Source organism: Pholcus phalangioides, unplaced genomic scaffold (assembly GCF_987345545.1).
Source record: "Pholcus phalangioides strain wild (caught in Gottingen) unplaced genomic scaffold, Ppha-v1.0 ptg000002l_1, whole genome shotgun sequence".
Classification (NCBI taxonomy): domain Eukaryota; kingdom Metazoa; phylum Arthropoda; class Arachnida; order Araneae; family Pholcidae; genus Pholcus; species Pholcus phalangioides.
Window position 1 is genome coordinate 13,051,369 of NW_028301595.1, and position 25,083 is coordinate 13,076,451.

A 25,083-nucleotide genomic window follows, 5' to 3' on the forward strand; every position below is an offset into this window, starting at 1 on the left:
TGTTGCGAACGACGCGTCTGTTCCTTAATCGAGCCCGAGCCCACTTGTACGGGCTCCCCCCCTCACCAGAGGAGCTTTTTCTGTCAAGAACGCAGATATGGTCCTTCATACGATGCTCTTCATACTCTCTAACCGGAGGTGCCGGTAAATTAATTGCACGCCGACACTTATTACTTCCCAGAGAGACTCGAACCTAGTTACCGTTATCAAGACCAGATACGCTAAGGTCTCTCTTTCAAATACAAAGCGTACGTGCCTCGCCTATTTAATTCGTGTTATCGCCTATTTGAATTATATGTATATATCATGCTAACACGGTTTTCCATTTCGGTAACACCTTGTAGAAAAGGTTAAGTGTTTCTTTCCCGATTTTTAATGATTTTTGATATTATTCATGATCTTTAATCAAGAAGCAACCCTAAAACTGTGACGTACATGTTATTTTTGACGTCAGTGAATAATAACAAAAAACTAATCCTTCTTAAAATAATAACGACTACGAATTTGATAGAATCATTGAAAGCGTTTCGAATCAATATTCAGCGTGTTTACTCGACCTTCGGGGTTGAGATAGAATGAAGAACTGGAAATATAACAGGTGTGCCAGATGTTATGACATCTGTCAAAAATAAGGCTTGGGATAGTCGATTAAATTTGATACGGAGGATGGATACTATTCACGTAGGTGAGGTTCATGTTGTTGTTATTGATGATGAGATTCTTGAAACTATTGTACGAATGAATGAATAAAGCCTATTACTTAGCTGATGGATATAGGAAAGCATTTAAGGCCGTGAGATCAAAGAACTTGATAATTTTGGGGTATTATTTGGAGACGTGTAGTGTACTCTTAGGAAAACCACGATGTATCATTTGGGCCTATGAATTTCAGTGGGAAATAATCCCAGCGTTCGTCCACTGTACAGTTTTGGTCATCAGACATATCGCCAAAGGAGACGAGGTTCTAAAGAAACCTCATCCAGAAAATTTTTTTGTCTTCAAAGGCACAATGAAACCTACATTCTTGAAACCAAAATTGAATCTTGAAGCCACGACGGAGAGAATTTGATTCATATAAAATAAGCATCACGAAAATTCAAATGGTTCTATCGCTCCATCCATACACAAGTGTCTGATAACGAAACGTTTTAAGCACATGGGATGGTGTAGTGGCATAGTCTCCACCTTCCATCATTAACGCGCCGATGGCAGTGGGTTTGCACTCGGCGTTTGGTAAGCTGGGTGCAAAATCTATATTTGCATCAATTTTGGATATTTTGGAACCTGAAATCACGGAAGTAATTTTGAAGAGGCTAGATTCTATGTTAAAATCACAGTGAAAAATAAGTTGAATTTTGAAGCCGTCGTCCCGTATTTGCGAGATATTTGGAAATTTCCGGTGTAAATGTTTTAATAGGTCTTATTTAAGGAACCAAAAATAAATTGTGACATTCTCAGACTATGTAAACAATCAGTGTAAATACAAAAAAAGATTATAATGGATTTAATAAGCTGTAAATTGTTTTAAAATCCGCCACCATCGTATCACTTACCTTAGTTCCAAATTTCAATTGCAATTTTCACTTTAAATCGCGCGAAATTCTCACACTTTTTTGTTTCTTTCCTGAAGAATTCATACTTCTTGGGGTGCATATACAAAGTCGGGTTTAATGAAATTTTACAAATTTGCATCACCTATAGTTTTTGGACATTAATAACAGCGTTAGGAAAGAAAATTAAAGTCTATATGATAACATACCGGTCCGCAAACATCATGACTTGTCCCATAAACGAAATGCGTTCTGAATAATGGAAATTTATATATACTTCTTCTAAGAATATATACTGAATATTGGAGGATGATGTCACTCTCCGCTATCCATAAAAAGGTTTTTAACAGCCAGCTGGCTGATGCGAATATATATTTAGGAAAGAGTGAAAATTCAACTGTCCCTGCGGGGAATCGAACCCCCGTCCTTTCACTTTCCGGGTGAACGCGCTAGATTACAGAGGCAACGAATATTGCCACCAGATGTCAGCAATTGTCAGCTTTGACCTGAATTGTGTTCGACCGTCCATGTACACGACGGTTCAGTGCGCACGAGTTCCAATTTTATGTGAACATAAGAGATTAGGGTGGCATGCTAATGTCGGAAAAATGTTGATTCATCAAATGAATGCAAACGGATTGATGCACCAGATGGTATACAAACTGTATGTATACACGCAGCGTATCAAAATCAGTTTCACTCATAAATTTATGAATTGCGGAAGATACGGTTTTCTAAACATGTTTTACTGCAAATAAACGATTATCATCCGAATTTTAAACGGATGAGACAACATAAATCGACTGAAGATCAGCGATTCATAAGGACCACCACAATATTTTTCTCGGTCGTTTATTCGGACCAGCAGACCACCAGTGATTTCGAACGCTGTATGATAAGTTATCGATATGAACAATGTGTCCAATTAAATAAGAGAAATAAAAATTTTAAGTAGTGGTACTTCAAAAAGTCACAAGTGTTCATGTAATCTAAAAGTACAAATTATGAAATTTGTCCTTTGATTTGTGTCCCCGCTCATGTGTAGCTTTGAAAAACAATGTATAACCCATTTTAATAAGGCGATGGAAAGATCCATGTCCATGCTCGTGACTTCGTAAAATTCCACCATTGCGCAAATCAAACAGGTTTACGTATCCTCAGAAGTCAAACAATTTTCCAACATTGAATCTTATTGTCGAACGTTTGTTTCATTACTTACAATGAGCTAATTCTTCGAATTATCATTTCATTTAGGGATTAGCAATCTGTCAAAGCTTTCTTATAATTTTTTTTTTTCAAACATATTTTTGCATGTAAATAAAAATCCTTCCTTTATTTAGGGTGCAATATCACCAACTTGAATGGAACACAATGTATGCTATCAACGCCCCACATCGCATCAACATTCATTGAAAGGAATTTACAAAATAATAAGTTTCCTGCAAGAAAATTCAGATTTTATGCACCGTAAATGGATCATTATTCACAGCCATGGTGTTGTGCATGCCAATTTTTGTTTTTAAATTGTTAAAATATGTCGAAATGCGCCATTTTTGTGATGATTTCATGTAGTGATGTAAAATACATTGCTATTATTCTGTCATTTTATACGTATTTGTATCATATTGTATTGTATTGTATGGTTTTTGTACATTATCCCTTGCTTATAAAGGCTTTTCCGATACCCTCCTGCTTTAAATAGTAATCGATAGTAAATTGCTTTGATAGATGTTTTTATGTATGCATATTTATTTCAAATCGATCAAAATTCTTCTCAAATAATTTCGGGGAATGAGTTTGAGACATCATCTTTTCTACTTGTATCTGATAAGTAGTAAACAAATATTTGGCTTCGAAAATACTCAAGATAATTTCATTTCATTTCATACCATGCACCGCCCAGGCTCTATCGACCATTGTCAATTTTAGCCATTGCCAGGATGAGGGGGTTGGGCGGTGTCAGGTACTTTGTTATGCATACAATACTCAAGATCAACGTCTCGGTTCTGATGTATGAGTCACTACTGAGACAACAACATATTGAGCTTAAGGTTTCAGACCTTGCTTCATTAACCTGGCTCGCACACCAAACAGTTCTATTGTACAGTACTATCATCATTTCTTCTCCTCATACAGCTCGTATGTAACAGCATCTATTAGGGAGGCATAGGGAGCTAATAAGCTCGACAACCTCTGAGATAAGGCATCTATCTCAGTCAGTCAGTCAGTCCAGTCAGTCAGGAAGACCTCGGTGGATCTACAATTTTCGTGGATCAACAAATAACTGGCCTTCATTTATGAGGTCTTCAAATGAACGACGCATATGTAAAATGAAATTACGTAAATTTTTATGTTCCAAACTACAAGCATTAGAAGTTTTTTTTTCTCGTTTCCTGTAGTTTTATTTGGATTACTTGGTGTAGCCTAACCTTCTTGATATTCAAATCAACACTGTCGCGCAGTATTCGCGTTCAATGCTGCAAAATCCAACATATTAAAAAATCAGGATAAAATCATAGATATTTTTATAAGAAACGGGAAAGTAATACAGAGCAATCCAAAATAAATTATAACAAAAGGAAACATGCCTGTGACTTCTGTAATAACTTTATTTCACACACATCAACACAATGTTAAAGGTCAGCTCTCTAAGTTCCATTTAACAAAACTGAAAAGCTGCCACCTCGTATATGTTCATTAGAAGTGCCATTATTCATAATCAAAACACAGGGGCCATAGAATATGCTAAACAATCAACTGCATGCGATTTTTTAAAACTAATTTTGGAGTATATAAAAAAGATCACGTACGCAGACTTAGACTAGGTGATGTTGTTGAATAAATTGCCTGATTAGTCTAATGTTTTCAGGAGCTATGCTGGCACAAGTGTGGCAAATAAATATTAGCTTTTCAATGTAGTCATCAATGTAGCAAACTAAACTCAGAGAGTTGAACTTTAATATTTAGATTTGTATCCGTTGATTAAATTAATCACTTCAGCCACAGGAATGTTTTCTTCTTTTGTACCATTCATTTCCTACAAATACGGAAGGCATAACAAGCACAATGCCCAACGAGGCGGCTGAAAAAGAAAAGATACCCAATCAAAAACTTGAATTACCTCGTAGAATAATGAAGATAATGGTGGTTATGGTACTTTCGCGACATAAGTATAAGAACCCAGAGTCATGTCAAACGCAAAATAAGTTGTAAGTCGAAATTTCATTTGGCTTTCGAGCGTATAAATGTTTATTACGTCAGAAAAGGCCAAAAAGTTCATGGTTTCGTAATGACTCTTCTCTACAATGCGTTGTTAATATGCCACCTGAATTTCAAGCGGAAAAAAAGTAATTCCCAAGACATCTCAATTCATTACACCAGTTAGAGAAGTGATTTGTTCTCAAGATGTTCTCGACACTTCTAACGAAATTAAACTTTATATATATTTTTCCTTAATGTGTCTCTAATCTGCAGACCCTTTTAAGATTTCAGACTGATAAGGTCCGTTTCAGGAAGAAATCTGAGAGAAAATGAGATAAGCCACGTACTATACGGAAGGTCATCATCTGTGAGATGTGAAGGTGGACGACGTTGTGACGAGATGAATTCAGCGATAAAGTCGTAATTGAGGGTGAATTATTGTTATTATTACAATTTTGATTCCTTTTTTTTAGGTTTGACTACCGAATTCGGCCATTTATTATTATTATTTCTATGTCTGAAGTTACGTCTATAAAAACACAGTACTCCCTAAGAAGTGATGGCCAGAAAAGATAAAACATGGAGAACGAATTTGAATGGTGTTATTATTCCTGATGCGACTATGGGATCACCAATCTGGGCATACTTATTGATGCGCGGCTTAGGTTTTCTGATCACTGTTCAGCTGTGGTTAAAAAAAAAACGAATAAAATACTCGGTTTCCATTATCGAAAAAGTTTCTTCGCGTTCACCTAAAGCCATTCCGAGGCTTAGTTCGTCCTGGACTGAAGTACGCTTTAAAGCATGGATTCCCAAATTCTTGTTCCATAGCCCCTTTCTTCACAATTTTTTTACTCTCATCACCTCCCCCCCCCCCCGCAATGACTCCAGAGAACCCATAGGATCCTATGTTATACTCGTAGCTTTTAGAGTCCCTCTGGACCATTTCGTTTCTTACCGGGGGCGATATTGCCCACCTAGAGAAACATTGCTGCAAGGTTATGAAGACCATACCGACAGAGGCCCATGGCAAATTTTCAGATCACTTAAATGACCCGGCACACAGTTCCAGAACACTTAAGCGATCCGTGGCACATTTAGAGATCCCTTAAGTGTGTGTGATCCCCCACATGTGATGTAGTCTTAGAGCTTACTCTTTGACGTAGTCTAAGTGGTCCCCAGTTCTGTTCTGCATCACCGTGGCAGATTCTCAGATTATTTGTGATCCGCGGCATATAATTACGGATCACTTGAGTGATGCGTGACACAGTTCCAGAGCACTTAAGCGGCCTGGACACATTTCCAGATCACTTGGATCTGCGAAACACTTAGAGATCACTAAAGTGGCTCCGTAGAGCACTTAGCAATGGGGTAATGTTACTCCAAGTGCCCACAAACTATCGAAAGGGTTTTCTCGTTTTTGGCGCTCCGAGTAAGATGCCATTAAAAATATTTCATATTTTCATAAAGGTGGTTGATAACGTAAGCATTATCCAAACCCCCCCCCCCTTGTCATCAAAAGTCAGCAAATCGGAACCCCCCCCCCCAATCGATGATGACGTAATACTTTAACGTCCCCTATGTCAAACTAGCCGTTAGGGTGCTCTACTTTTGATGATGGGTATAGGCAGTGCTCGTGACTCGAAAAAGGTTGTGTTGAAGAACTCTGCTCTACACCATATTCCATTCATAAAAATGCAGGAATTCTGGATGAATATGGGCGGTCGCCAATTATCGCCAACAAATTGTTAAAGGTAAGTGAAGTTGTAAATAACAGCCGTAAAAGTTGTCAAAGGTAAATCAACACCCGTATTTCATAGGAAATTCCCTAATTTCCAGTAAATTTGGCCGTCCCGACTTTTTTTTTTGCTAATATATTTCGCATATCCGGAAAATTATCCGTATTTTTAGTCTCCACTGAATTCAGATTGAAATTATTTTCCCATCTTATAAATTATATTTTGATAATTATGACTGCGACTATGAATATTCATATTACATGCATGTCATGTGGAAAGATTGCAGTGGTGATCCATTTTCCTTCATTGGTGATTTTCTCAATAATTTTTCAACTTTGTTTAATTCTGGCGATTTCCCGTATTTGGGATCCTAATTTCCTGTATTTTTCACGAGGAAATACAGCTATCCTAGAGATAGGAAAAATAAGAAAAATCGGGACACTCAAAATTATAGGAATGCCCCATGAAATACGGGTGATATGGTAATTCGATGTATAAGTTTCTTGCCCGCGAGCGGCAGCAATACCGCATATCTAGCCCGCGGAATAAATAGGTTATACACCTGCTATACAGTATATGAAAAGTTTTATGTTGAAAATAAGTAAAATTGATGTTTTTGAAGTTTGAAAATTATCAAAGTTCTTCAATGATAATTGGTCTCAAAGTCTGAAATTCTCGCTGATTGCGTTAATTTTGGTTAGGGAGGAGCAATAAAATTTGAATTTTTTGGAGAAGAGCTTTGTTTTCCTTTAACTGTTAATTTTAGTGAATAAACTTTATAATTTATTATTAAATGGAATGATTGAAATACATTTCGATTGTGAAAATAAGTAAAATTTATGTTTTTGAAGTTTGAAAATTATCAAAGTTCTTCAATGATTCATAAAATTTCGAAAAAAACACTGTAATATTCAATAACATCAATGAGAATATTTTCATAATTCAAATTCCAATATTTAGAAAATTTTCTTCTTCAATTTTTCCATCTTATAAATGCATATTTTAAATAAACTTTTATGCATAATACTGAGATACGAAAGAAATCAATCAACTGTAAGTATAGTAGTATTTTTCAGTTATTTTTAAATTTCACACTTGAAAATACATATTTTAAAACTTTTCCTTTTGATGACCCCAATTTTTTAAAACATATTTTGGGTTTTATTTCATTTTATGAAAACACATTTTCGCCATTTTTCCTGAGCATCCAAAAAATTTCCGTTTCAATTAAACTCTTTTTGATATCAATAAAATTTATCCCATAATCATTTTTAATTTTTCAATTTTAACTTTAATTTAAGGATATTATTTCTTTTTATCATTTGTTTTTCATTTTCATGACAAATATAATTTAATTTTGATTCAAAGCATTGATTCCTAAGTTGAAAGCAAAATGTGTGAACGAGTGATTTAGATTCTACAGGGTGCAGAGGTATACTTTCATTCAGAGAAAGTTTCCAAATAACGTGTAGTACCCAGGTATGTCATTCATGTTTCAAGGGGTTGTTTAGTTATTAAAATAAAAAAATTAAATTTTTATACAGTCCCCTTATGCCCCAAAATCTAGTTAGAAAGTTTTTTCTCTATCTCTCTTGATGACAACAAAAGAAATTTAGTGTTTTTAAGTACAATATTCACTGAGATATTTGTATTGGAATAACTGAGGAAATTCGAGAAAAAAAACACGTTAAATGTGGGTAAAACGGCTATGCGCCGTATTTAAATGCTGGTTTTTTCCCAACTTTCCTCCGTTTTTCGAATCCGAATATCTCAGTGAATATTGCACATAGAAACATGGTATTTTTTTTGCTGACATCAGAAGAGACAGGATAACAACTTTCTAGTTGGGTTTGGGCCAAAGCGTATCAATAATACGCTTTGGTTTGGGTCTTTAATACGCTTTGGTTTGGGCCGTCATGGGCAGGGCCGTCTCAAGAGCATCACGGGCCCCCCGGTCCAAGTTATTTCACTGACAGAGGCCCTCAACTGCCAAATTCTCAAAAAAGTCAACTGCTTTTCATTTTCCCTGAGGCCCCCCGGGCCTTTGCCGGGTAGGGCCTATGCGTTAAGACGCCACTGCACATGGGGACTGTATAAAAACTTAATTTTTATTTTAATAACTGTACAATCGCTTTGAAAACATGAATGACATATCTGAGTATTGCAAGTGATTTGAAAACTTTTTCTAATTGGAAGTATACCTCTAGGATCAACGGTTGGTCAGTAAAATGCCCTACTTTTCTGTTTGTGTGCTATGCACCCTGCATAGTCAACTACATTTGGCGATGCTATTGGCATATTTGGTGGAATTTTTGTTTTTTTAAGAATGAGTGATTGGTATTGCTAACCCTATTTTCAGCTTGTGAATTGGGAAAGGATCAAAAATATTTCAAAGAGAAATGGAGAGAGAAAGAAGTAAAAAAATGCATTTTGCTTTTTTCACTGAAATGAGACGACATTGGAATACTGATGAGAAAAAAATACATCAACACACTCATCGCTTTAATAAGCAATAAAGAAAGGACATAAATGGAAACACACCCTTTTGACAAAAAAAAATGTTATTTTAAGTTAAAACATTTCCCGAACGTCCCGCTGAGTCACATAAAAATTTATCACTTATTTTCGAAATTTTCCTCTTCTCAGAAAATTTAATAGTATTGGTTTTAAGTTGGTTGGTGTGCACGCAAGTTTTCCAATATACACATTTTCGAATTTTTCAATTTTCAAAAACTATGAATTTTTTTTTGCTTCTAACTGCGTTCAAGTTATTTTGCTACCCTGTACTAGAAATATTTGTAAAATATTTTAACATAAACTGCTGGCGGGCATTACACATGCTAATGTTTTCCACTAAAATGCTCTTTTTTCAAAACTAAGTTTTTCTGTTAGATAAGGAACATCTTTTCGAGCATCATTCATTCAAATGTCTCGAGACTTTGTTGGTCTCTCATCACTATGGTGTTAGATACTTTAACCGGAGGATTTTTTATTGAAATTATTTAAAAACTTTTATGGTACAAAATATGGGTAAATTTTGGTGATTTTTGAAAAAGTTGCATGTTGTTGAAGCAAAAATTCGACCAAAAAATAACCAACAATTAAAATCCTAAAAGCTCCAGTTAAATTGCATAAAAATATTCATAGTATTTGTGGAAAAAAATTGAGTGCTTAATGGGGGTAGAAAATTTTTTAAATGTTCCTTAGGCCCGGATAAAACTGTAAAAGTTTTAGAAAAGTTCTTTTATGAAACTTGAAAAATGCAACCAATAACATCACCAGTTGCATTTTCTCGAATGTAATCAATATGCTTATTGGTTGGATTTTCCAAGTTTTATAAGAGAGCTTTTATCAAACTTTTATAGTGTAATCCCGGCCTTAAAGGAAGGAGATTCTTCCCATAGGAAAGCATGGGAAGCCAATATTCTGCACCAAACCCCCTTAGGAAACTGTTGATTCCCATTGGAATGTATTTCGATTCACGTCAAAATGTTCAATGAAGATTCCAAAATTAATGAATATTTGAAGCTAATGATCGGTTCAGTACACGTAGAAGAATTATTTAAAAAAAATTTACTAGACAGTTTAATAACCTAGTAATAGCACATTTAAAAATAAAGTTTCTTCTGGAAGAAATATAATTATGTAAGTCTAAATTTTTCATCGCAAGTAGTTAGAATGCACGTTGCGTTACTGAAATGTTACTGAAATTCCTATTCATTATTTTAAAATAAAATTATTAATTGATTTCTTCGATATTCTTTAAAAGTTTAATTTTTTAACGAGTTTTCTGTATTTTTGGAACAAATTGTCGAACTTTTTTTTATAGTAATTTTTTTTAACTCGCTACATTTTGTTTCTCGAAAATTTTTGAACATTCTCAAATATTTTACGGTTTGAAAATTTTTGAAAATTAATTTTGTTTGGAGTTTTTTTGTAATTTTTGAAATTTTTTTCTCATTTATTTTTGTTCTAGAAGTATTTTTTAGTAGTTATGTGAATTATTTCAATAATTTGGAAAATCTCTTTGATTATTCAATGCTCAGCTTGTTTTCAGTTTTTAATTTTTTAAACTCAATAAAATTCTCTAAATTTTTTAAATTTCTCTAAATTCTTTGAATTTTTGATATTTTACTAATAGTTATAGAAAGTATTTTCACAAAGTTATATAAATTAATCTCATAATTTTGGAAATATTCAGTTTCTTATAATTCTAATTTTTTTTTTGACGTTTTTTATTTTGCAGTTAGAAATGCTTCAATTTTGTTTTATTTTTTAAATTTTGAGAATTTCATTTGCAATTTAAAATATGTATTTTTCAAAAGTATTTTCTGAATATTCAAGGGGGAAATAGTTCAAAAATATTTCCAATGCATGAATATATTTAAACTTTTTCGTGTGAATCTCTCAAAGGCCCATTATTTATTTATGTGCGCACACACCTTTTTCAATATGTTTGAATTCAAATAAATATTACTTGTAATAAAATTATTATTTACTATGAAAAGAAAATATTTCGTTATTATTGAATATCTTTTTTTCCCCGGGAAATAATTAAAAACCTAATGGGATTTTGGCTTTTAAAAGCATTCAAGCAAGTTGCTATTGCTATTAAAAGTGACTGACTTTACTAAAGTTTTCTAACTTACCTACTTTTTATTTGTGTAAAACTCTAAAGATATTGACGGAAGAAATGCTTGATTAGAAGAAGAGAAAATTGCATAAAGAATGAACTTCTAACGACTTGCAATTATTGCAAGAAAAATACAGCCGAATATTGTTAAGACGAGCGTAATGACGACATCGTATTCGTGGGAAATCAACAACATTTCCAGTTCCTTAGACAGCAAGTAGCCTTGAAGCGGAATCGCAGAAAATCGTTCCTTTTGATTGGGAGCCACTCGCGTAACCGTGATTAGCATTCCAATTTGCATCGCATTAATTCGTGAAAGCAATTTAAGGAAGCGTTAATTGATAGGTTCATGAATATTTACGCGTGAGCATTTTACACAGACATTACTGCGTGTATTCACATTAGCATATTTGATGGAAACGTACTTCCAAACGAGAGACATCATGGACAAATGATTTCAAATTATTAGCAGGTGGCATCATATTTCTTGTATTCACGTTGTTCAATTTATTACTTATGTATTTGGAGTTTTGAAATGCTGAATTACTAAACTCATGAATACTCATTGCTGTAGGGTCATATGATAATTAGAAAGAAAATGGAGGAAACAATAGATTCGGAAGTAATTAAATTGTTGATGGATTGGTGGAGAGAGAGAGGGAGAAGTTACGTTTCTTGGAAAGTTTACATTCTATCTATAAGTGAGAGTACGAATGAAGTTCAGAATGGGTGTTTCAGAAAGGACTCCTAACTTTGAAATGATATAACTTGGAAACTGATAGATAGACTAATGAAAAAATGCGGTACGTTCGTTGATGGGCAGGCCTAGAATTTTAAATACACCGGTTTGGAAAATGAATTAAAATTTTAACTAACAGAAAACATTTTAACCACAGCCAATTTATTTAACGACTTCTTTCTGTGGGGCCATTTGAAGCCCATTATTCACGGCATGACTCTTGTATCAGTTTGAACGGTTCATCTGTGAAGCATACGTATCCATTGAGAGATATTGCAAGGAAGTTGCCTCCAAAAAAACTCTACTCTCTCTTAACTTTTATTTCGAATCCATCTATATATGATTTGATTTATGTTTGCAAAAAAGGACAGTATCACTCTATCCTTAAAGGACTGTGGTGCCGTCTGGTATAGTCGAAGTTGTAACTAATTTCAAATCATATATCGCCAATTTCCGACCAGCGGAGTTGGGTGGGAAATGAAAGCTCCATCCATCGGTGGTCGTCCTAGGCTCGGTAGGTAAAGAACTTGCTTCGAATGTTCTATGCCCGGATTCGAACCCATGGTAACCTTCATAGTGGAAGACGAGCATCTTTACCATTGCGCCACTCGGGCACAAAAATACGGAAAATTTTCGTGAACTGGATTCGAACCTTAGTCTGTAGGTTTGAAGTCCGATACACTATCACCTACACATATTCAGCTTAATTTCAAACGCCGGCGTATTTGAAATCCCAGGCTTGCCCATTGAACGAACAATTTGTTTCATCGCTGTCTCTAAGTTATGTCATTTCCAAGTTAATGAGCCCTTTCTGAAACACCCTGTACCTGTTTGTGTGGTTTTACGCGCTTGGTGTGCCTGAATTCATGGGCCAAACTTTATAGGATGGTAAAATACACATATAAAGAAATACTTTTTGTATAGGATTGGTGGATCGGAAATGAAAAGTGTTGGCGGGAAAATGAGGACCTCATTGCAGAACTTACAATCGCTGCTGGAACTGTTCGTGAAACACCAGGGCATCTTAGAAAGAGTACGTCAATCACTTGCCGGACGCTGCCAGGCCTGTATCGATGTTGGTGGTGGCTGCACATTTGAGCATTTACTGTAATTATTTAATGCAAATAATTTTTTTTTTAAATTTCCGACCCACCATTGCCATACAAAAAGTGCTTTTTATTTGTATTTTACCTTCCCGTAAAGTTTCCAATGAGTTCAGGGCCACCCTGTATACCATCGACTTTTCCCTAAAGAGGTGAGTTGCGTTAGAATTTTGCAATGGATGTGTCTACAGATACAAGTATTAGCAGGTGATGCCCTCTACATGTTCTCTGCGTGTATACGCACGCATCTCGTTAGAAATAACCCGGAAAAATGCGTTTACGAGGTTCATGTTCACTCAAGTCGCGTAATAGAAGCAAAAATATCCAAAAATCACATATATTTCATATATAAAACTTGACTAATTTTTGTTTCCCCATCAATTTAATTTCTGTTTCCTCAGAGTTTAATTTGTCTATCCATCGATTTCTAGTCATATTAACTGACTATAAATCGAAAAAAAATGTTTTTCTTCATTTTTGAATTAATTTTTTTTTTACATTTAAAATTTTGAAGATTTTTCTCGAAAATGGAATTTAAAAAAATAAAGTGAAAAAATATTTCAGCCCTTTTTTTTATTAACATGCTTGTTGCATAAAAAGACAATCATTTTTTTTGGATTCTCATAATTTTCAATCTTTTAAGTAAATAAATATCTATGAATTGTGCGATAAAACTACAAATTATAAAGATCCAAGTTTAAATCATATTTCGGCATCAATTTACGTTCTGCTTCTTTTGCAATTAAGAAAATTAAGAATCAATTTTGAGTTGCGAGCTATACTATAGATATTTAATTTGTTCTCTTAAAATAATGCTTATAAATGGATAAATAATGCTTATAATTCTTATTAATACTGCTGTTGAAAAAAAGATCATATAAAATGATCAAAAGTTTTCATATCATATAACAATTTTGTGGAGAAAATCATCAAATTCATTTTTTCTTAAGGAGAACCTACAAAAACCGACATTTTATAAACGAATTTACGAAATAAAATTAATTAGGATTTGTTGTTTTTTTATCAGTGGATGAATAAAAAACTCTGTATAGAATTTTTTGGCATTTTTATTGCAATCTACCATTACTGGCCAATAATTAATTAGTTGATCAGATAACTAATTGAAGACATAAACTGCCGGGAATATATTTTTCGTGAAATGTTTATATATCGAGTTGTTTTGCCCATAAGAAAAACAAGATCCCAGGATCTCTGATAAAGTGACCGATTGAAACAAGCATCTATTCTTCGTGTTGCAGTATATATTCTTCTCACAATCATTTCGGTAGCAGTTGTAAAAATTGCAATTCAATCACCAATACGATCGATTTATAAGCGTAGTGACGATTGTAAGAGATGACAGGTTTGTTACTTTGAAACACCACACTACGCGATACGCTATAGATAAAAAAGAAAAAAAAATTCCCAGCAAAGTTCAGAGAACGATTGACAGCCGGGAATCGAATCAATCAAATGCAAACTTTGTTCTTGATTCAACATGCCAAAGAGATCTTCAACGCGTAACGATGAAGACAGTGACCGATACTGTAAAAAGGAATATTTATTTTGTGTTCCTTTGCGAAGCGCGTGTCATTCGATATGGAAGAAGAGAAGGAAATAAAGATTAATTAGGAGAAACGTCTAATTAATCAGATAACATTCATCGTCTAAACTGGCCTTTCAATGACCTCATGATGAACAGAAATAAAAGGGTTTCGTTCCGTTCAACTTACTTTTTTATTCGACAAAAATTTGCTAATATCGAATTAAAATTGTTACAAATGCTACTCGGCAAAAGTTAGTGCAGTGTCTCTTTAGAATACCTATTTTTACAAATATGAAGAGGAATTTCAGAAAATAGGGGAATTTTATATCTTATACATCACTATATATATGCTTTAATCGCTGGTCCGCGAAACATTTCGATCGATTTCTATAGTTGCTATTGAATTTCTTTAAATATCATAGCGACTCTATATTGGTTTTTGTTTATTTTAGCCGTCAGCGGGCCGACGAATTATTTGTCCACATGTGTTGTTTTTCCCGTAAATTATTTATTCTATTTATTTTTTGTCCGGTACTCATATTATTTTTCTTTGTTTATTATAATAATTATCCAATTTACCGTTATTTATTAGAATAACTCCCCAATTTATTTATTATAATAATTCCTCCAATTCATTAATAATTAATAATTATTCAATTCACCGGTATTTATTAGAATAATTATATAATTTACCGGTATTTATTAGAATAATTATCTAATTTACCAGTATTTATTAGAATAATTATCTAATTTACCGGTATTTATTATAATAACTCTCCAATTTATTAATTATAATAACTCTTCAATTTATTAATTATAATAATTCTCAAATTTATTTTCATTAGAATAATTCTCAAATTTATTTTCATTAGAATAATTCTCAAATTTATTTTCATTAGAATAATTCTTCAATTTTTTTATTAGAGAGAATATATAATAATATTTTCTCTTTTTTTTTCAGTCAAATTATTTTTCCAATTTACTTTAAATATAATATTTCTCCCATTTAACTTACGAGCATATCACCCTATTATATATTCCATAATATATACTCCTATTTATTAATTTTGTGCCGCGTCATCCCTCGAACTTACACCTCCCCATTCATTATTCACTTGGTCCTCAAATTATTTCTCTTATTTATTGAGACATTTGTCCCATTCATTTATTTTTTGTTAGTCCCCCAAACTATTTCTCACATTGTTCGACTACTTTCACGGACGCAAGGTTGTAAAAAGGCAGAAGAACACTTTACACGGTTACAAAAGGGAAGATGACAAGAGAAATGTGATAAAAAATTGTAATGAAAAATCCTTCCATATACAATGATCAAAAATTGAAAAATGTAAAAGAAAAAATAATAACTTTTAAAAAATATCGGGAATATTCGGAGAATATTTTGAAGTATATTGCTTACGAAGAGTGAATATTATTTTTGTTACTTGTTGAATGCATCTTTGGTAATTTTCATTAATTAAGTAACCTCTTCGCTTCAGAGGTAAACATATGTGTATCTCATTTTTAGCGGTTTTAAATGGTTTCAATGACTCTTTTTTCAAGTATACACCTGAGATGTGCCCATGTGTACCTAACTCAAATGGTTCTAGCAAAGATATCGACCGAAATTACTTATATAATTAATTTGGTTCGAGTAATGAACTAATTATTATTATTTCTTTATAAAGGACATTTTGACATACAATAAACATAAATCAACCGAAACATTTTTTTTAATAGTCAGTTTTGTCTCAGGTGTTAAAATTCATTATTTTAGAATACTACGTACCAGTGATAACCGAAAAAATAATTTTGAAAAGTAATTTCGCACCTCTTAAAATTTCGAGGTATAACGTTGTAAAGAGAGCGGTATCGTTTTTATTAAAAACAGAGAAATAACTATTATAAAAAAATTACCTGAATTTCGAAACAGTATTTTCCCTCCTCAACAAAATTTAGAGGAGCAAAACTGAATTTTGATGCGTATTGGCGACCAGTGCTATCTACGGAATACTATTTAAGAATATATAATATCTGCAAAAGACTGAAGTTATGTTCAACTCCTTTGCTTTGAAAAGATCTTGCTCAACAACACAGAGATAGAAGAAATAGAAAGCTACCTGGAACAAGAAATTAACATGGACAACAGAATCATTAATGAAATAAACAGAACAATCAGGTTCGGATTGAGCACGTTTGTCAAAAACTGCGTAATTCTGAAGAGCCACATGCCACTATGTCTGAAAAGAAAAGTGTTTAACCAGTACCAGCACTGGCTTATGGAGCTGAAACATGGACACTCACAAGCAAGACGATACAAAGGCTACAGACAACACAAAGCAGCATGGAAAGATGAATACTAGGCATCACAAGGAGAGACAGAAAAAGAATCACTTGGATAACTAACCACACAAAAGTATATGATATCATGGAAAGAATTAAACGTTTGAAATGGAAATGGGCTGGACATATTGCAAGAAGACAGACTAACAGATGAACCTCAAATATTCTGGATTGGTACCCCGGTGGTGTTAAACTTCCTAGAAGTCGTCCCAACACAAGATGGATCGACGAGATCAGAAAAGTGGCTGGAGTCAACTAGATGGCTAAAGCATCAGACAGAGTAGAATTTAAAAATTTAGAGGAGAACTTCATATGTGCAGCAGTGGATTGAAAATGGTCGTTGATGATGATGGTACAGAAAATATTTTATTTGGAATTGTCATAACCAACTATACTTCTTCGAGTTCACGTAACAAGGCTTATAGGTTTATTGCGTTCTATTACATTTCTTCCTTTTTGATAAAAGGAAAAATGAGTATTCTAGGGGTGTTACATGCAAAGTGGTTTCGATGCATTTAATAGAGCCCTTGATATTTTCCACAAACCTTGTCAGCAAGTTTTTAATATAGTCATCGTCAAGCTTGTGACACTTTCCGTTCTCCAAGCGAAAGAAAGAGAGACAGAGAACTTTTTAAACCACTTTCCGCCGTCGACGACGCGACACCTTAAAATTCTATCGATAGACTAAAGGAGCCATGTGCGCGCTTATTTTGCGTCACTTTGACGTTGGATGTCTATCTACCTTTTTTTTTTCAGAAGAGGCTATTTTACATTTTTCGTCGAAATATTCCATCAAAAAAAAAAGACATGCGAGAAGACAATTGGTGGATGTCGAGCAATGAAAAACGGAGCACTTAAGTACACTTTGAGACTTTGTAACTTTGTGCATTTTCCCATGAAGGAATAGCGCATTGATAACTATTATTCATTTTATTATCTCTCCGGAATTCATTCGTGGTAAGATAGAAAATGAGGCGCGTAGATTCTTCGCAAATAGAATGCTTTCAGTTCCATTTCTGTTTAAGGAGGTCTTGTCCTTTAATATGGTAAAAAAAACATTTTTATGTAGAAATGTTATTTCGCGTTATTACCGGATATATTTAATCGTGTATGCTATCCTATGCCTAGCCAAAATTTTACATACGTTGAATACTTAATATTTTACAAATTTTCAAAAAAAAAGACTAACGAAAACAAATTGCGCGCATGATAAAATAACATGACGTTATTGAAATTGATTTAAAATTGATTCAAAATAAAAGAAAATGTTCAATTTACATAATGAAGGAAGATATTTGAGATCCATTCATAGCAACTTGGGTTATAAATATTTATTTTTTTAAACTTTAAAATTAAATTTTGAACATGTTTGAATCAATAAATCAATGAATCAGTAATTATACTTCGCCCATGGAGCCAATCCCGTGCCAATGGTTGGCAAGCATGCAAGTTTCTAATCGAATGGACAATGAATGACATACTGTAAATACATTTATAACAAATTGTGAATATGCACATTGGGCATACGTTGACAATTATGGCTGGAAAGTTTTTCGGAGCAAGGGAATTAGTTAACAAAAATTTTTTTGTAATGGAGCATTCGGAATTGTATATATTGGTATATACCGGCCTGGTTACGACTCAATTTAGAAAGGTTTAATAATCGTGTCATTTTTCAGAGAAAGTAAAGGTTTCTGATTTTAAGCTTGGAGAATTTTGTTATCTGAGATGCAAAATTTTGAGGCGATAAAACCGCAATTTTTTTAATAATTTTATAAACTTACATTGAATCATTTTTATTCAATTACATTGGTTTCATGCGTTTTTATCACGTGCAAGCTGTTTGTGAAGATGAAATTTCGCACTCACATAGGATAGCATAGCATACATAATCAAATCCATGTGGTAAAATGTGAAAAAAATTGATGAACATATAAATAATATTTTAATAATATTTCTACAAAAGAAAGCTTTTTACCATATTAAAAGGTAGGAGACCCCCCCCCCCCCCCCTTAAGCAGCGTGTAATTTACTTTGAATCAAGTCGGCTCAAAGATCACCAATAAATTCACTAGTTCTTCTTAATTATTATCGAATATGGATGTTTTATATAATAAATTCCTACGAAAAAACCAAAAGTAATTACATAATATTTATGAATATTAATTTTTCACCACATTATCAATCATCTAATATGATTTCATTTAATCTCAATGAATATTCTGTTCAGCTGCAAAAATTTGGTTTACGGGAGGTGGGGGAAGGAGGGTTTCATTTGATCATTTTTGTCGCACCACGGTAATTTTCTGCACACGAGTGTTAATTAGACCGTTACCTACAATTTCTTGCCGATTCCGAACGGCAAGCTTTTTTTTTTATACTCATCGAGATGTTGGTGTGCTAACCCCTCGATGGGGGACTCCCTGCGGTAGCACTTTTTTGCTGCGGTCATGTCGCCGTTTTTTTGTTGTGCTTTCTGACAAGGACGAACCGGGTATCGAACTCGCGACACCTCTAAACATCCTTTGGTACTTCAGGCGAAGGAGGGTTTCATACTTTTTTTTTAGCACAGACAAAACCTCGAAAACTAGTAGAAGGTTTGGTAGAAATATTATGTAACCATCCATTCATTTCAAATTTTGTAAATATATTTTCGATTATATGTGATACGATATACTAATACAATGTTTCTCACATATCTCTAATACTTTTTTTTGCGAATTTCCACACGTTAAGCAAAAAATATGTGTTGTTAACGCCCTGCGCACATGATAAAATAGCGTAACATCAAGGTAATTGAATGAAAATGGATTTAAAGTAAAGAAAACTGTTCATTCCGTCAAATGAGGCAAAAAATATTTATAATTCATTTGTAAATGTTTGAAAAACAAAAGAGACTTATTTAGATTTTTTTTTTAAATTTGAACTTTAAATATACAAGATCGAATCACATTAAAATTTCAACATTTTACCTTATTTTGATGCTGCGCAGTTTCCTTCATTCTAAATCAATTTTTATTCAATTACCTATTTTAACATGAATTTATTATGTGAGCACATGCTAACAAATCTTTTTCTTCCAGAATGTTCGAAAATTTGCAAACAAACAAAATATTGAAGATATTTAAAACATTGCGTCGATAGCATAGCATATACAATCGTATATGTGCACCGAATCTGATCAATTGATCAATGCTTAAATAATATTTTTAATGATATCTCTACTAGGGCATAATTTTTAATGTTTTTTTCTTTTTCCTACATAACGGGAAGGAATTAGGAAATGCACTTAAGACTTCAGGAAATGAATTAATGCTTAAAAATTAATTTCTTTAAAAATTTATGAGCAAGATAATTGAAATAACATGTGACAGAAGTTTATCGAACAGACTATATTCTTACTTGCTAAGAAATGGTAGATGATAAATAAGCTGTTCGGAGCGATTTTGAATCCCCTTGGTAACTTTTTCATTTAAAATAGACCTGAATTAAATATTTGCATGCGTGATATGATAAGATACTGGCACAAGATGTATTAAGAAACTCGGAACTTGTGCAATTGTACTAGGGGGTGGAAAATTGTCTGGGGAAATTTTCTGGTGTATATTTAAATGTACATATCAATAAAGAGTAGAAAAATGCAATATACCAATTTCTTTCTCTTTTTTTTGGTGCTTTGTACAGTACGTCATTTAGTGTAATTTCAGTTCTAAATACGGCTGTAGAAGTATTTTTTTTTATTAAAAGTATTTTTCTAATTAGAAGTATATTTTTTGTCTAGATGTTGTCGGTGTCTTTTTTTGACAGCTGCTGTAATTTTACGTGTTTAGAGATTTACAAAATCGCACCAAATATTAAGGGAATCGGAAATAAAATTCAAGATAAAAACAATTCAACTTTGCTAAGCAAGGTATTATCTGATTATAGAAAAGTATTTTATCCGAAACTATAAAAGTAATTTATATATTTATCATCAAAATAAAATCAAACTATACATTTTACTCTTAACTGGCCATTATAGCTAGTTAAAAGTCAACTGTAATTAGTCAAATTGCTGTGCTGATTTTACATCCATATTTGCACAAAAAACAGCAAAAAATGTAGTAGGCCAACGTTTCTATGAGGGTTGAAGCTTAAAGGTTTAATAATGGTTTTTGTGGATGTATTCAGCGAGGAAAGAACGTAACATACTTAATTGCACAGGAAAATAAGAGACCAAAATCTGTCTGGGTAGCATTCTTCATGATTTAAAAGGATATATTCTATTAAATAATATTTTTGCTAAAGTATTAGAAGCGTGAGAAATATAAAAAAAATATCTTCTGAATTGTAAAGTTTAGGGGTATTAACTCATCACTTATACGATAGATAGATAGAATTGCTCACAACCCCGGACTGATGCAAAGCACCTTATCATCATCACTTATGCGGATAGATCTAATTTAGAAGATTTACTTAGACATGATATATTCAAGGTTTATATAATTTTTTTCCAAGGGAAGAAAACCAGTACAATCTGGTCCTTATCAAATATATTCTAGCGGCCTTTCAGTACAACCAAAAAGCAAATGATTTATAGTAAGAACCGGGATTTTTGTCAATTATTTTTATGTCTACCGTCGGGATGTCGTCTCGTCTTTCAACGTAATATCTGAACATCGTGTGTTATAACATGGCCGAATAGTTTTTATTCTGTTGGAGTAACTTAACTCTGCTTCAGAGATAGTGGAAGTCCTTGCCACCGTCATCTGTGAAATTTCATCCTCAACGAAGGCTGAAATTTGTCTCTGTTAAAAAAGTTGGGCTCGCGTGTCCAGAGATATATTTTTATACGTAAAAAATTTTATTAAGCCCTGGAATAAAATTACCAGAGATACTCAGACCGGGAGGATAATGAACGAAAATTGTCACATGGTAATGTGGCTTGGGTATCTCTCAGTTTGATCGATTTGAATAAATTATTCTCTAGGCTGTCATGTTGAAAAAACCACGCGGCAATGAATTAATAGTAAAATTACACATAGAGAAATTTATTTCCTCCAGTCGTGTCTTCCCGTATGCTACAAGAATAAAATACACGGGCCAATGAAGTTTTTGTAGCTTTGAATATATCAAAAGTTTCGATTTCTTTAATTCTCTCTAAACACACTTTTCGCATTAGAGCATTTTGTTGAAATTTTTAAAAAGTTTACAGTTTTATTGTCAAACACGCTCATACAATATTTTTCTGCGTGTTTATACGCTTAAAAGCTACGGAACTTTATACTGCGGGCTATCCGATGATATGCATTAAAAATAAATACGTTTATACGAAACTTAAAAATAAAATATTTAAATAAAATTCGAAAAATTCTCCTTTAAATTTTAATTGATTGCTTTTTTTTACTAATTCTCAAATACGTAGTTTTGCATACGTGAAAAGAGTTTTTTGAATCTTCATCACTGTGCAGGTGAGGTCATATTCTTTCCATTCTATACTTGAAATTCGCCAGTAGATGTCGCAATTAACGACAACAAATCTATGTTGCAGAACATGTGTAGTTAGTTGTTCGTTCGCTAATTTGTTAAAATGCTTTTTTTGTTGCATTTCTTTTTTACCTTGAAGATTGCAATCCGGATTATTTTCTTACTTAGTTTGAATCACAAATAAAATAGTTATGTGCCTATTTGGAAAGCGATATTACACTTCTATACATCTATTTAATGTGAGATTTTTGAGGCTTTCCATAAGGCCTTGTAAAAGAAGTGCAATTCAAAATAGTTTTTTTTAATGATTTCCCCCCTGGCTTTCAATACGTGTCATTAATTATGAAAAAAATTATTAACGCCAAGAAAAAAGTTGAGCATTTAAAGGTTAAGCAGCGTTTCTTTATTTGTTCCTTAAGCCATGCCTCTCTGTTATTCTGCAAGATTACAATACAGGTCAATTAAGCCGTATAATTTTCAATATTAAGAGTCCGAATATATTAAATTTTTAATTCTTGAAAATATTTTTCACATTACACAATTTGTTCGAGTTTTTTTCAGAGTAGTTTCAGTAATTCAGTCTGTGTAATTTCTTGTTTTCCTAAATGCGCCTGTACTGTATATATTTTCCTACGTTAGATCTGTTAGTGCAGATTATGTTCGGCTGTGTATTATCAGCCAATTTTCTTCTAAGAGATTTGATTGTAAATAATCATATATTTTAGAAATTAATTTGAAATAATGATTTTTCATTATGTATTATAAATTAATTAAAAATATTTTCAGTAATTATTTTACAAAAACATATTTATTGACAAGGTGTACGAATGTCAAGAAAGAAATCGACTTTTTTCCCATAAAAGCGTAAAAAACCATTTTTACTTCTTTAGAACTCATTATTGATGAATTGCACGTTCACACATCGATAATACGCCCCTGCTACCTCCAGGCAGAAAATTACGATTATTATAGTCTCATAACACACTTATTATTAATATATAAAAGTATAATATATGACTTGAAATATTAAAATTAATTTTATAATAAGATATTTGATGATGAATCGTCAAAAATTTTAAAAAAAATTGAATTAAATGATAAATTATTATTTTTTAATAATACCAATGATAATAAACAATACCTTTATGACTACCGATGACGACTCGACATCTTGATGATTCGAAGGATAACTTTTTAAAACCCTCAGCAACTCCTCCAGTTTCTGTTTCCTCATGGACGCTCTTCCTCCATCCGCGTCAGTTGTTCGAATCCCCATCGTAGCAACGAACCACAGGGCGAGAACCAGGGCGAAGTGACGTATAATCCAGTTTCGAATCCCGGAACGAATAATTTCCATAACCGACAATAATAGAACTTTTTAGTTTTTCACTTATCAATAACGACGACGACGACGAGAGCGAAGATGGTGATGATGGGAATGGCCCTCCAGTCACGTGTGTGTCGTAAAGGGGCAGATCGCACTTGTTCCGGGCCATGTAGTACAAAGTGGGAACCGTCTCTCGTTTGTTTCGGTTTCTTTGAGCTGGTGAACCATGAGACTAGATGGTGTGGTGGAAATGGTTATAACATTATTTTCTCTTATAACAGAAGAGAGAGAAATTTTTCGTTCGACGGAAACCGGCCTATGCTATATATCTTTTTTTTCTTTCTTTTTATGTAATAATGATTAGCCTAGGCTGTATAGTTGCCTTGTCCGTCCCGACGAGTTGTGTGATGTGATCTGATGGATCACCTCGGTGAGTAAAAAAAAAAAAAAAATACACAGAAAGTCGCTATGGAGGGAAAAAGGCGTGTTTTCTTGGTGGTAAGAAAAAGAAATATTTTTGAAGATCTTTCAAGGTCTTAAGTGGTTAACCGTGTGGCTGATCTGGCGACGAATTATTTTTTTGGCGATTTGATGCTGAATAGAGTGAGTTATTTATAGGGCATTTTTATATCTATGGATGTGTCCGTGTGAGGAATAAAAGATATATCCTCTTCTCTACTTTCATGGTTTTTCCTATTAAAAGAGGAAAAAAGAATATTTTTTTTTTACGAGGGAGAGACACCGTGTCATTCTTGAGGCACTAATTTGTTGAGTTTTTAGCTGTCAATAGATAGCACTTTTTCCCCATACGATGTGTTTTACAAATTGGTTTTTTTTTAGGAAAACGTTTATCTTTGCGGTAAAATAATATATATTTTTAGAGTTTTTTTTTATCATCACGGTAATTGTGGGAAAGGAAAGTGTTTTAAACTGATTCCGGGGAGGTATTTACCGATGCTTTTTAAGGTATTTGCTTCTGGTGTTGTTTTATCTCCACTTAACAAAATAGGAACAAAATGTGTAGGCCTACATGTTAATATATATGAAAAAAAGAGAGAATTTAGCTTTTCAAAAATAATGTGAATTACACAAAGTGATGGTTTTAAAATTGTTGTTCCAGTCAAGCTAATCGAGTTAGAAATCGGTAGAAAGTGATATGAGTAAGTGGTTTTTAGAAATTAAAGTTCTCAGTGCCGCATAAATGATTTAGAAATTGATTCTGTACCACATTAAAGATTTAGAAATTGATTCCGTGCTACATAACTTCTTCTAATTTAAAAATTGATTCCGTGCCATATAAGTGATTTTTGAATCATTCATTCCAAGTTATTAAAAAAATGATGTGATAAATGGCACAGAATTGTCTGAAACTAGCACACAAGAAATTCATTGACGCACCTCTTATTTAGTAAAGCATGTATGATACCTTCTATTCAGAG

The 25,083-nt window shown here is 33.1% G+C and overlaps 1 protein-coding gene across 1 annotated transcript in view; it reads right to left on the reverse strand.

The window, feature by feature from the left end:
- Nucleotides 1-24,060, reverse strand: part of LOC149089434 (uncharacterized) — a 49,425-nt gene extending 25,365 nt beyond the window's left edge. The window contains exon 1 of the mRNA XM_089238542.1: nt 23,459-24,060. Coding sequence (XP_089094668.1) covers nt 23,459-23,674 — 216 coding nt within the window. The 5' untranslated portion in view covers nt 23,675-24,060. The remainder of the gene's footprint in view (nt 1-23,458) is intronic.
- Between the last annotated feature and the right edge of the window lie 1,023 nt (nt 24,061-25,083).